Below are 12,998 nucleotides of genomic sequence, written 5' to 3'. Positions count from 1 at the left end.
CGCAATGACCGGGAGGCTCCAGAATATTGGGTGGCGCTACCGGACCCCTGCAAACCGGCTCCCAGTTTGGCCGCCACCCCTCGTACTCCCGTCAAAGTGGGCAGTCCGGATGGGTCCGATGACGCGTTTCGCGGTGAATGGCGTCATCGTAGCCCCACTCCCTACTTTACAAAAATGCCAGAAATCTCACCATTGACGCAATCGTGCTGCCACGCCTCCGCACCGCCCACTGTTACCGCCGCCGCTCTCTCTGCAGTGCCAACCTAATAGGGAGTCCTATTTAAATATACATACTGGAAGTAATTACCATCATTCATTGACTGTTTCAAGCCATGAAATAAGTTATAATAAGACTTTTTTTCATTTACCTATAAAGGCTTTTTTACACATATGAAATTTAATCTACCAATATAAAGATCGGACTTTGTGCAATTAGTATCACATCCAAGCCATTCTTCTATTTATAACAAACGGAGAGATGTATTTATACTTTTTCTTGAATGATACAATTGGTGATACATTTATATACTATTGTGCTAATGAAACTAGATGTGATTACTTATATTACAAGTTGTTTTTTTCCATGATTTTATGAGATATATATTGTTGAATAAATACTTTTATGAATTTCTGACCACATCTGTGCAGAATTGTATTTACTGTATATACTTCCATAATATTTTCTCACCACTGTTCAGTGTCTCATATCGTAAGTCTTTATCAATATTTCACAAATTAAGTTTGTAGTTATATAAGGTAAGTGGGTTGTATGATAGAGGGGGAGGTGTACTAAGGCTTGGAGAGAGATAAAGTACCAACCAATCAGCTCCCAACTGTCATGCTACAGGCTGAGTTTGATTGGTTAGTACTTTGTCTCTCTCCAAGGCTTAGTAAATCTACCCCAGATTGTGATTCTTAATCTAAGTGCAAGAATCCCTTCTGCCACCGTATGTTCTCACATTGCAATTTTCATCTCATGTAACATAAAATGCCTCAGCATCAGGTACTGTACTTATAAGACACTATGGGCTCTATTTATTAACATTATTTTTACTAAAATAAAGTGAAAAGGGGTGTTTTCACACCCTTTTCACATTATTTTAGTTTCACCTGTATTTATTACAGGGCAATTGGAGTAGAATTAGTAAAAAACAGAGCTTTATCGCAAGCTCTGTCCCTGCAAGGGATTTATAGTAAATCCCTGTGATATTACCTGAATTCACAATGCGAATTCACTCGGTAATATCACACTACAATCCGCATTCAATATGCGGATTGTAGTAAATAGAGCCCTATGGACCTCATTTGTTAATGAATTTTATCACTCACAAGTTTTAAAACTCGTTGCGTATGATGATAAATCAGCTCCCAACTGTCATCTGTTTGAAAAATGACAGTTGGGAGCTGATTGGCTGGGGCACCATTTATCATACGCAAGAAGTTTTATCACTCGTTGTGAATGATAAAACTCATTGATAAATGAGGCCCTGTGTTTGAAAAATGAGTGGTTGGCCGTTTATCACTCTCCACTTTATCACTTTTCGGAGCTTAATACATCTGCCCCAAGGTGAGATATTTCTTACTCACCGGATTGCTGTGTTGCTGGGATAACCCACACTTATTAAGCTTATACAGTAATTTGAATCAAGCTTTATTTGCTAAATACTCCAGGTAGTAGCTTAATAGCTTTTGAAGTTGCACAGATCCTGTGACTTCCTCAGGGGATGTGTAGTTGTTGTTGTTGTTGTTGGTGTTGTTGTTTTTTTTAATTATTATTATATTTTGCTATTGCTAATGACCAATTTAATAGTTTTGGCTTATACCTTCCTGTGTCATAATGATGCATTATTCTTGGACTAATGATAGTTAATTCCAGAACCAAAGAATGATGTCTCTGTCTACATGTCCTGTTTTCTATTTCTCATCACCAGGCCATGATAAACCTATAGCTTCTAAACTAACACTGCGCTGACCTTTCTTCCTTTCTTTGCATTAGGATCGCTGCTACTACCATGGAGAGGTAGAGGGGTATCCCAACTCAGCAGTCAGTTTCAGCTCCTGCTCTGGTCTCAGGTACGTCATCCTTTCTTATCTCTCTTGATGATATCGTTATACAGGTCTGCATGTGTGGAAAGGCTGCACAGGCTTGGTCCTTGCCAGTTGTTTCCTCAGAAGTAATTCTTAGGGGTCTCTGCCAGCAGTGAAGGGCGTCAGAGAAGGTCAATTCGCAGGTGTAAGGTTCCAGCAATACAAGCTATGATTTCCATTCTTGCTTTGCATTCCACACTGCAGTTTTAAATTTCCATTTCCTAGGAATGGATAGTGAGCCTGATTCAGCAAGGAACGCAGTTGCTAATGCACACGCAATTGGTCGATTGTTGCATTCTGCGCATGTATCGCAGAGCGCGTGTGCGAACTAGCAATTGCGATGAGAACTGCGATTGCAGAGGCTACGCAGATCCAGAGCAGTGATTGACAGGAAATGCCGTTTGTGGGTGGTGACGGTGGGGGTGGTTGGGCGAATGCAGGCCTGCCGGTGCGGTGCATAAATTATCCACTGCGTGGCCATAAGCAGCCATAGCACTAATAGCATGCGTGGCTGGTCGCCATTTCTGGGTAAGGTCAGGGCTTGTGCATTTAGTGAATGTTACCGATTGTTTCGCTATGTTGCCCTAGTATACGGATGTGAGTAAGGGGAAGTGGGCGTCCTTATGTCTGCCTGCGATCGCATTGTGAATGCAATCATTTAAATAGCAGTGCTGATGTTAGCAACAGCGGTGCGTGCGTATAAGCAGAATAGCGATCCGTAGTGATTCAGGCCCAGAGATTGTACAATCTCAATTCAAATTGTACATTTTGCAGAGCGACTTTGAATATTTTCCTCCTCTCTACCAGCCAGAATGGAAACGTATTTATTAGCTCCACCTCCTTTATTTTCTCGGTTTGGTATACAATGAGTATGCAATCAGGATAGAATACCCAGAGAGGGTCTGACTCAGAGGTGGATATAGTTCTGAATGCGGATGTGCCAGAGTCTACCGCGCATGCACAGGTCACCGGGGAAATTGTGCAACCGCCATTTTCCCAGCAATCTCCTTACTGCGTACATGCGCAAAATTCCCGGGAGGTTAGTATTGAAGAAATGGGTGCAGGGTGTGCTGTGTGAGCCCCGCACACCCTGCACCCATTACAGACGCACCACTGCATACAATGTTCTCTGTATTGTATAGTGGTCCCATCTATATTGTATCTGGGTTCCTACAATCCTTTCTAAATATATATACCGGTCCATACATTGTTCTCTGTATTGTATACTACTCCCTAGAATGGTTTATGTATTGTATACTGAGCCCTACAATGCTCTCTGTATTGTATACTATTCCCTAGAATGGTTTATGTATTGTATACTGAACCCTACAATGCTCTCTATATTGTATATTGTTCCATACAACGCTCTCTGTATTGTATACTATTCCCTAGAATGGTTTATGTATTGTATACTGAACCCTACAATGCTCTCTATATTGTATATTGTTCCATATAATGCTCTCTGTATTGTATACTATTCCCTAGTATACCTTATGTACAGGGGCATAACTAGGTCTTTGAAGGCCCCATAGCAAAAGTTTGTAAGGCCCCCTATGTACAACTCAATAGTGAAAAATGTATATAACACATGTAACTTTGACAAGGAAGATGAGCCCCCCCTAAGCTCTGCACCCCTTACACCTAGGGTAGTTACACCCATGTTTATGTATTTCATACTTTGATGATCCCTAGCAAAATATGATTGTGATCAGCAAATCGAGATTTTTAACATGAAGAATTTCACCAATTCCCCGACAGTTTAGCTATCATCGATGGCTACCAATCAGCATTTCCGACCGGCGGATGGGGTGATATGGGCGCCTGATGTATGGGACCCTTTACCTTTAGACAAGGTTCCTACATCCAGCTCATCTGCAGGATTTCTGGGGCATGTAATCCCTTGCCCCAATCCTGAGGTGGGGCACCATTTGTACTCCCAAATGTTGGAAGACCTATTTATTTAAAGACTTTCATGACTTGCTTTGTTTGATATTGTCTTTTTTTTTTGTTTTAATTTTAAATGCCACTGCAATATAGTCCACTTTTATAGAGTAGCTCTTTTATCCTGCACGGTGCGCTAAGCAGACCTCACTAACAGGCGGGTTCCATTAAAGGTGGAAACACAAGCTGCGCTGTGCAATTAACCAATTTATGCTTCAAAGTTAGTAAATGTGTTGATTTTCATTCTAAACTTAATTATACAATTATTTAACAAACAATGACCTCAATATGCAATAATTACTGCAGCATTTGCTCTCGGTGATGGATTAATCACTGTAATTATCAAAAATTGGCATTAAAGTGCTACCTTTTGAAAATGGCTCCAAGCAGATTTTCCTTTTTTTCCCTCCACTTCACATTTTGCATCTTTTGAACATCTGGCACCGCGCGGAGCTGTAATCCTGTCCTCAGTGTTAATATATTGTTATCTCAGCCTCTCTGCTTTATAAAGCAAAATCACCCAAATATAGACGGATGAGCTTATTAGTTTATTATCCTTGCGCTGACATTTGACTCCATTGTTCTGTGTTTCTTCGCTGGTTTGTGAACCTCAGTAATCCATCATTAGGCAGAAGTTTGCACAGTAGTAAGTAAGGGATGTTCTTTTCAAAATCAACAACTTTGCAAAACATCTTACAAACTTTTTATATGATAACTAGAGAATAGGCTACAGAATAGGCTTTGACATACTGTACATCAGCTACCAGCATCTCTGCTCAGCTCCAGTTTTATTGAATAAGTGGTGTTCAATGCAAGTTTCAAATTCAGACAACTGTGTACAGTATCTGCACTGTGTAACAAATTGTCTTACTTGTCTGTGTGTTTCATCAAGACCTATATATCCACCAGGCAGAGTTTATTTTCTGCTACACAACTAGACTATTTTTCACTCTACTGTTTTTATGATTGTCCCTTGTCTGCTGTTCTGTATCCAGAGCTGTAACAGGGTGATTTTCTGCCTGTACAGGCCCCACCCCTGAACATGTGACATCATGACATCACGGCAAGGGGGCAGGGCCACGTACTGCCTGGATCGACAGGCTCTACAGACTGGAAGGTGAATGCCTGAAGCGTCCTTTGAACAAGCAGGACATCTACTTTACTGGCTGCAGGGTGCCATTCCAGGGGTTGGGTATGGGATGCCGGCGCTTGCGATCCCAGCGGCATACTGGATTAGGATACCGACACCTGTTGGTTGGTATCCTAACCCTCCCCGGTGCCTAAACCTAATTTACACACTAGTGCCAAAACCTAACCTCCCCCTCCCTGCACCCTAAACCTAACCCTCCCCCCTTAGTGTCTAACATTAACCATTAACCCTCCCCCTAACCCCAGGCCTAACCCTAACCCTCCCCCTAACCCGCTTACTTACCTTCGGGATTCCAGCGGTCGGGATGTGCCAGAATCCCCTCGGTCGGGATTATGACGCATACCCATTCCAGGGCCCTTTGTCCTGAGTGGCGGCACCACTTGCACGCCCCTAGTTTCAGCCTTGAGTACGTGATTCATGTCATCAGACTAGCCAGCTGGTGAAGCAAACTGCGTCATCACTCAGGAATGGGTGGGGCATGATGATATGATACCTACCAATCATTGGTCCTATTCCCCACTGCATATTGAAGCGAATGGGGGGTTGGGAGCCTGTTATGACACTTTCCTATAAAAAGTGAGAATACTAGAAAAAAAATGACAAAACTCCAAATCTGATATTTGGTGGAGTTCCCCAGTATTATATGACACTGTTATGTTATGTTACTGTATGGGGTCAGTTCAATGTATGGGGTCATTTCAATGTAATGGGAACAGTTCACTGTAACGGGTACAACTTTGCCCATTACAGTGCCCTTTACACCCTCTGATTGTCCATTACTCTACCCTCTACATCACCAATTTTCCTGAGCAAAGAGTGGCAATGTACCCCTAATACTGTGCCGTTCCAGTATAGCACATCGCCGGCATCTCCCCTAATTGAATAAACCCCTATATGTCTTCTAACAAGAGTCTAATTCTCTGCGATGTTTATACTGTAGCTCATCTTTAAATGGGATTGTCCTACAAAGTAAAACATTACAGGCACAACCAATGCTGATGTTAAGCGATTTCCAGCTACTGCCCGTGCGCAGAAGATCCTACAGACTCTTACGGCACAGATTGTGCGGTTGAGATTGAGAGGCACATTATCGGAGATGTCTGGGGAAAGTGATGGGCGTTCCTGGGTGACAGGGAGGTGTCTTAGCGCACACACGGAGATGGTCTGTCTTATGGGCGTGTTGTGAGAGTGTCGCAGGCGTGTTGGCGAAGGTGGTTGTGTACACAGACGCTCGCACAGAGAAACTGCACCTGCCGTAGGGTTGGCACAACCTTTGATGGTGGCATCTAAGGAAGCACCAATTGGCACTACAGCGTGTATGGACGCAACACTGGGCCTCTCAGACCCTGCACATTCGGCCAAACGGGTGTGCGCCAGGGATGGACTATGTAACAGCATTTGCATAAAGTCACAGATGGGCAGCCGCCAATAGAACCAGCTGCGGCTGTGCCTGCTGCCACCTCTGCATCAGCCCCTACATGCCTCTCTGTTATGCCAGTACTTTTGTTCTTGACGTTCAAGGGCCTGATTCAGATTTGTACATAATCGCTCGCAGTCCCCCCTTAGCAGCAGGATGATTGACATGCTGCAGCGTTTGGGGGGCGGCGACCAGGACGTTTCTAACGTTTCAAACTTTGGGCCTCATTCAGAGTTGTACGTTATGTCGCTGTTTACACAGTAGAGCGATTATCAGCCATTTGCGCATGCATCAAGATACAGTACCGAAGTCGCTCACAGCAACTATTTATTCACAGTGTGATTGGCAGTCAGGCAGTGTTTGGGGGAGTAAGGAACGCAGGCGTCTCGCGGCTGTTTCGGGGGCTTGTCTCACCCTGCGATTGCAAGTCCATACGCAGGGAATATGGCTCCAGCGTCTCAATTCCCACAGCAATTCTGCGTCATCATAGACGCACTGAGATCTGCAATAATCAAATGAACTGCGACCGTGGCTGCGTCTTTGTACGCAGATGCTGCAACATTTTTCTTAGATATTTGGATTGGCAAAGCTGCAGGTAGGCGTCTCCATACAGCTGCCGCTGGCTGCGACATTTGCATATTTTTGCATCGCATTTGCATACACATTGAAGATGTGCGCGGTCACCCATGTTTTGGTTTTAGTTTTGGATCTGGATTCATCTTCGTGTATTACTTTTGGATTTGGATACAAATTGCTAAATGTCCGAATCCAAAACCCGAGTTTGTTTTTTAAATCCAAGTTCCGAACCAGCAACAGATCCGAACCAGGACTCTGGGTTTGATTCAGGAAGGAACGCAAAGGAGAGAGCACACGCACTTGGTCGATGTTTTTGCTCTGCGCATTCATATGCATTGCACTGCACGTGCGCGAACCAGCCAGTGCGATTGGGTTATGGTCCGCAGACTACATGCAGTGTGTCCGCAGACCCGTCAGACATTGATTGACAGGAAGTGCCATTTGGGGGTGGTGATGAGGAGTGGTCAGGTGAACGCAGGCGTTATAACGCCGTTATAGAGGCGTGCATAATTACGGCAGTGCGGCGGCATATGCAGCCATACCATAAGCTGTACACAGGAAGCAGCCAAAATCCTGCGGCAGGTCAGGTCGACCACTATTGTGCGTATGGGTCGAATGGTTCTTGATGTTACCGATGTTTACGCTATCTTGCGTGCTGATCAAGGGAGATGGGCGGCCTAATATGGGGCTGGGCGTCTGCATCTTGTGCTGGGGTCTCCGTGCGTATGCATTGATTAGCATATTCTCGCAGTGGACGGGTGCGTGCATCTGCATCCGTGTGTTCCTTGCTGAATCAGGCCCTCAGTTCGAACTGGGGAGTTGATTCAGACCCGCTCGCTAGCAAGCGGCCGCTCATTCCAGATGATGTTCGCTAATGTGCGTATGCGTGAAGTTCGCAGTGCGCGTGCGCAAACTAGTTTGAGCGATCAGAATGTGTTCGCTCGCCCTGCAAAGACAGCCCAGTGGAATGAGTAACAGGAGAGGCTGTTCGTGGGTGGTAACAGGGGCAGGGCAGTAGTAACGGGGGAGTGGAGTTGCGGACACAGGCGTGCCAGAGTGTTTTCACGCCATTTCTGAGGCGTGTATAATTAATACTCAGCGTCATAGTACACGTCACTTGGTAGATTTTTACACTGAGCTGCTCGCAGTGCTTGTGGTAGGGTACAGTCAACCGTAAGCGCTGCGGTCTGATCCGATGGTTCCCGATGTACCGATGGTTGTATATACTTCCTGGAGATGACATACGCTAGTGGGCGGCTAAAGACAGGCTGGTGGGCATCTATAAACACAAAGTGATCGCTCGCCAAGGCATAGTGGGCGTGCTTATACCTTGCTGTGCGAGCGGCTGCCTTGACGTCACTTAGCTGAATTACCATACGCTGGGAGCCAGCGGCCGCATCTAGCGAGCGGGTCTGAATCAGGCCCTGGGACACAAAAGTGAACAAAAAAATTAGTTATCACTGCTAGTTATACAAAAGAAGGAATAGTATTCGCTTGTGGGGCAATCATATAGTAGTACACATTAAAACATACATTTTCTATTGTTATATATTTAAAACTCAAAGTCAGAGATTTAAATTAGTCGTGAAGTTATATGGTAAAAAAAACAGTAATTAAACTATTAAGAACAAATTTACTGTCTACACTAGTAAATGATATAATAAAATTAAACTCCTTTATTAACAATTTAGTATTGTCCAATAACTACAGTTACTGGTTTAATAGTATGATGCGCCCACACTGGGCGACACCGATAATAGTGTGAGTGCCAATTATAGAATATTGTCTGTCCTCCGCTGACACCGTAGCAAATGGCGTATAATGTATTAATGGCATCAATTCTTGCACCGATAGATCGTTGAGTGTAATAAAATGAAACTCCTTATGAGGTTTTGAAATTATTCAAATGTGGATGTTATACCTGGCAGAGCTATGTTGTACCCAGTAAATCTAATGTAAATTTACTGGAAATTGTTGCATACTGTATCAAAACACATTTACTTTGCTCCCACAAGAACAATCATATGTATCTTGAAAGTAGCTATTGTAGGTTCAATACACAATGTTGCAAAATCTTAGACTACTGCAAATTAGCAAGTAAATATCTCCAGAGCAGCTGAACAATACTGGTTGGCATTGGTAAGAGGATCTGACTATGCATGACCCAATCTACATGTGTGCTGAGATACTGGAATTCCTTCCAGTCACACTTGTAAAATTAATAAATAAGTGTAAAATGTATATATAGAGACAACAACACTGGAAAGGTTGTCAAGGGGAGATGTATATGCCCCAGGTTTTTAGCTGATTAGCAGCCATGACTGCCAGACCATCTGCTAGATGCTGATAAATGTACGGGCAGGCAGCAGGTCTCCCTTACACACATGCAGATGCACCAGGGGCGTTTTAAGAGAGCAGAGGGCCTATGTGCGGCCCCCTCCTCTCTGGCAGTGCAGTAGATTCTGGCTTGGTGCCAGAATCTACTGCTCATGCGCAGGTGTCTGGGAAAATGGCGCCTGCGTGTTATTCCCAGGGAAATCTCTACTGCGCATGTGCAAGTTACCGGGAAAATGACCGCCGACCATTTTCCCTGTGATTTTTGCTGCTCTGAAGCGCCGGCCCACTCTGGAGACTGCGGACAGGTAAGTATAACTATATATGGGTGCAGGGTGTGTGGTGTGGGCCCCCCTGGACACAGGGAACCCTGTGCACCGCACACCCTGCACCCATTATAGATATGCCATTGGCTTTCAGATATATCAGCATCGGCTGTGCTGCAGGGCTGACCTGATATGTCCGGGAATGACATCATACGCAAACATATCAGGTGTACACACCTGCCGATCCACTCGTGATATATCACTTGTCAATGGAAGGAGCGATATATCGCCAGGTGTGTACCCAGCATTAGTCTCTCATTGCCTGGGGAACAGGTCAGTTTAATGCTGAGAGACACTGTGATGACTGAATGTAAGTGCTGTGCTAAGACTTCTGTTTTGTTAGAGGGACTTTAGGTCCTTCCATTCTGAGAGAGGAAATCATTTTGTTTACTTAGAGACAACAGGCCAGGATTTACTTTTATGTTTATTTTTGTGCTGATAATAAAACTAGCCCAGGATACTTGTACCAAGGCCCTGGACTAGTGTACTACTGCTTGCCTACTGCATGACAAGAACAACCATTTACCCCAGGAGATAGTACCCTTACCCTGATATTGAGACAATGTATGTATGTATGTATCTTGGAAGAATGAGATACACTGCAAAGTATATTCCTACGTATCACTGTAAGATTAGTAGTGCGATATACTGTAGTCTCTCACTTATATCTTACAAATTAACATTACAAATAATTGCAATACACATTGTGCATATTGCCAGGGCCGCGGAGAGTGGTGCCGGGCCTGGGTACTTGGGAGGTGTGGCCAAACATCCTTACAAAAAAATAAAAAATAAATTAGTATTTGGCACATAATCCACAGGGGGACATGGTTATGCCCCTCAGTCAGGAGCAGATTAAGGGGGCGTGTTCAGTGTGATCACTCCTCCCTCCCCACACACAGCCAGAGGAGACTGATGTTGCTGCTCAGCCCTCCCTGCACCCACCGCAGCCCAGCACACAGCAACATGTGCGTGTCACGGCCAGGGTATTTCAGCATGGCGCTAGGCGAGTGTTACCTGTGAGGTCATTGTGGCGCGGGCTGTCTGGTGGCGGAGCTGGGGTCTGGCGGGGGGCTTTGGCTGCGCGCGTTGTTGTGCGGGCCTGTTGTCACTCTGCGCTGGTAAGGCCTGGCGGCGTCTCCATTCCGTTTGGCATGGGCGCCGCCATCTTGCCTTCTGGCTATGTGATGCGGCTGGCCAATCCTGGTGAGTCACATGTTCCCTCCGGCCAGTAACAGCACGGCATGGGGTATTTAGGAAGGGTCAGTGCCTTCCTTCTTTGCCAGTGCAACGTGTATCTCAGCCTAGCTGAGAGGGAGTTCTCTGTGCTTACCTGTTCCTGTGAATTCGCTGTCTGCCAGTCTGCCTGTCAGCTCCTAGCTCCCACTGGACTACCCCGCTTCCTCCATCACCCTTGCCCATACCTGAGTGCCTGAGCCTGCTGACATCCTGCGCTTCTGTTCACTACCTGCAAACCTGGCTTGATTATTTTCAGTTCACTACCTGCATACCTGGCTTGATTATTTTCAGTTTCACTACCTGCACACCTGGACAGCTCTAATTATTTCTACTTGGACATTAACCCTTCTACTCCCACCACAGAACTCTTGTGCACATTTATATATTCCTGGACTTTTATTTACTGCCATTATATGTCTACTCAAGCACTTATTAAAAATCCTAGTTTTATTTTCAAATCTGCTTCTGTGTTCGCTCCTGCTACCACCCCGGGTCCACAAACAACCCAGAACATCACAGTTTGCACTGGCCCCATGGAGCCGGCCACGGATCAGGAGTCAGGAGTGGATTTGTTTCGGTGCATTTCTGGTCGTTTAGAAAATCTGGAAAACATGCAGCATCAGATGGCTCAATTTCTGCAAGAGATGTCCAAGCGACAGGATAGTTTGCAAACTTCCTTTTCTACCCCTGAAGTACCAGCATCTACATCCGCATCAGCGTCTGGGAATACAGGAGGCAGATCATCTCCCCGCTTACATCTTCCTTTACCAAATAAATTTGACGGCAATCCTAAACTCTGCCGAGGATTCCTAAATCAGTGTGACATACATTTTACCCTGCAGCCTGACAACTTTCCAACTGCAAGAACTAAAGTGGCTTATATAGTCTCTCTGTTATTTGGCCAGGAATTGGAATGGGCTTCCCCACTCTGGGAGCGCTCAGATCCACTGCTGGATAATTATGCAGGCTTTGTGTCATCCTTCAGGAGGATTTTCGATGAACCTGGGCGTACTGTATCAGCATCATCAAACATCATGACACTGAGACAAGGGGTCCGTCCTGTCAGTCAATATGCCGTGCAATTTCAAATTTTAGCATCAGAGCTCAAATGGAATGAGGAAGCCCTCACCTCGGCCTTCTGGCATGGGTTGTCAGACCGACTAAAGGATGATCTAGTCACTCGAGAGCTTCCTACTAATCTGAACGACATGATTTCATTGTGTATCAAAGTTGACCTACGCTTCAGGGAACGTCAGGCTGAAAAAAACAGAACTGACCGGCAAAGGTCATTTACCCCCTCCATTTCTACCCGTCCCATTCCTTCTCCTACTGAAGAGGAGCCTATGCAGGTGAATCATACACACCTCTCCAAAGAAGAACGTCAGAGAAGAATGCAAAAGAACCTCTGTCTGTACTGCGGAGAGTCTGGTCACCTGCTGATCTCCTGCCCCCGTAAACCGGGAAATGCCAAATCCTAACTGACCCTGGAGACATCAAGTTAGGAGTTATGAACCCGTCTCCAAAAATTAAAGATTTCACGATTACCCTAGCCTTGGATCTTAAACCCAAACCTGTCTTTGCTACTGCTCTAATCGACTCAGGAGCAGCCGGAAATTTCATAACGTCTAGTTTCATAGATAAATTTCAGATACCTTGTTTGTCTCTCAACCATGCTATCTCTCTGACCTCGATAGACGGACGCCCTCTGACTAACGGGATAGTCACCAAAGAGACTCAACCTGTATTGGTCCGAATTGGGGCACTTCATTCTGAGTCCTTAAAATTCCTGGTGATATCAGAGGCCTCTCAAGAAATTGTTCTTGGTCTACCCTGGTTACGTAAACATAATCCCAGGATTGATTGGAGTTCTATGCAGATTCTGTCATGGGGTATGGACTGTCAGAAATCCTGTCTTCCAAAAATTCGA

General features: G+C 45.0%; 1 protein-coding gene across 1 annotated transcript in view; it reads left to right on the top strand.

Annotated features, from left to right (window-relative positions):
- Window positions 1-12,998, top strand: part of ADAM12 (ADAM metallopeptidase domain 12) — a 736,937-nt gene that overhangs the window by 374,220 nt on the left and 349,719 nt on the right. Inside the window, exon 5 of the mRNA XM_088452195.1 lies at window positions 1,997-2,073. Within this exon, the coding sequence (XP_088308321.1) occupies window positions 1,997-2,073 (77 nt within the window). The remainder of the gene's footprint in view (window positions 1-1,996; window positions 2,074-12,998) is intronic.

This window comes from Taudactylus pleione, unplaced genomic scaffold, assembly GCF_031769625.1.
Source record: "Taudactylus pleione unplaced genomic scaffold, aTauple2 ptg000034l, whole genome shotgun sequence".
Classification (NCBI taxonomy): Eukaryota; Metazoa; Chordata; class Amphibia; order Anura; family Myobatrachidae; genus Taudactylus; species Taudactylus pleione.
Note: the sequence above shows the minus strand (reverse complement) of the source record. Positions and strands in the feature narration are given on the sequence as shown.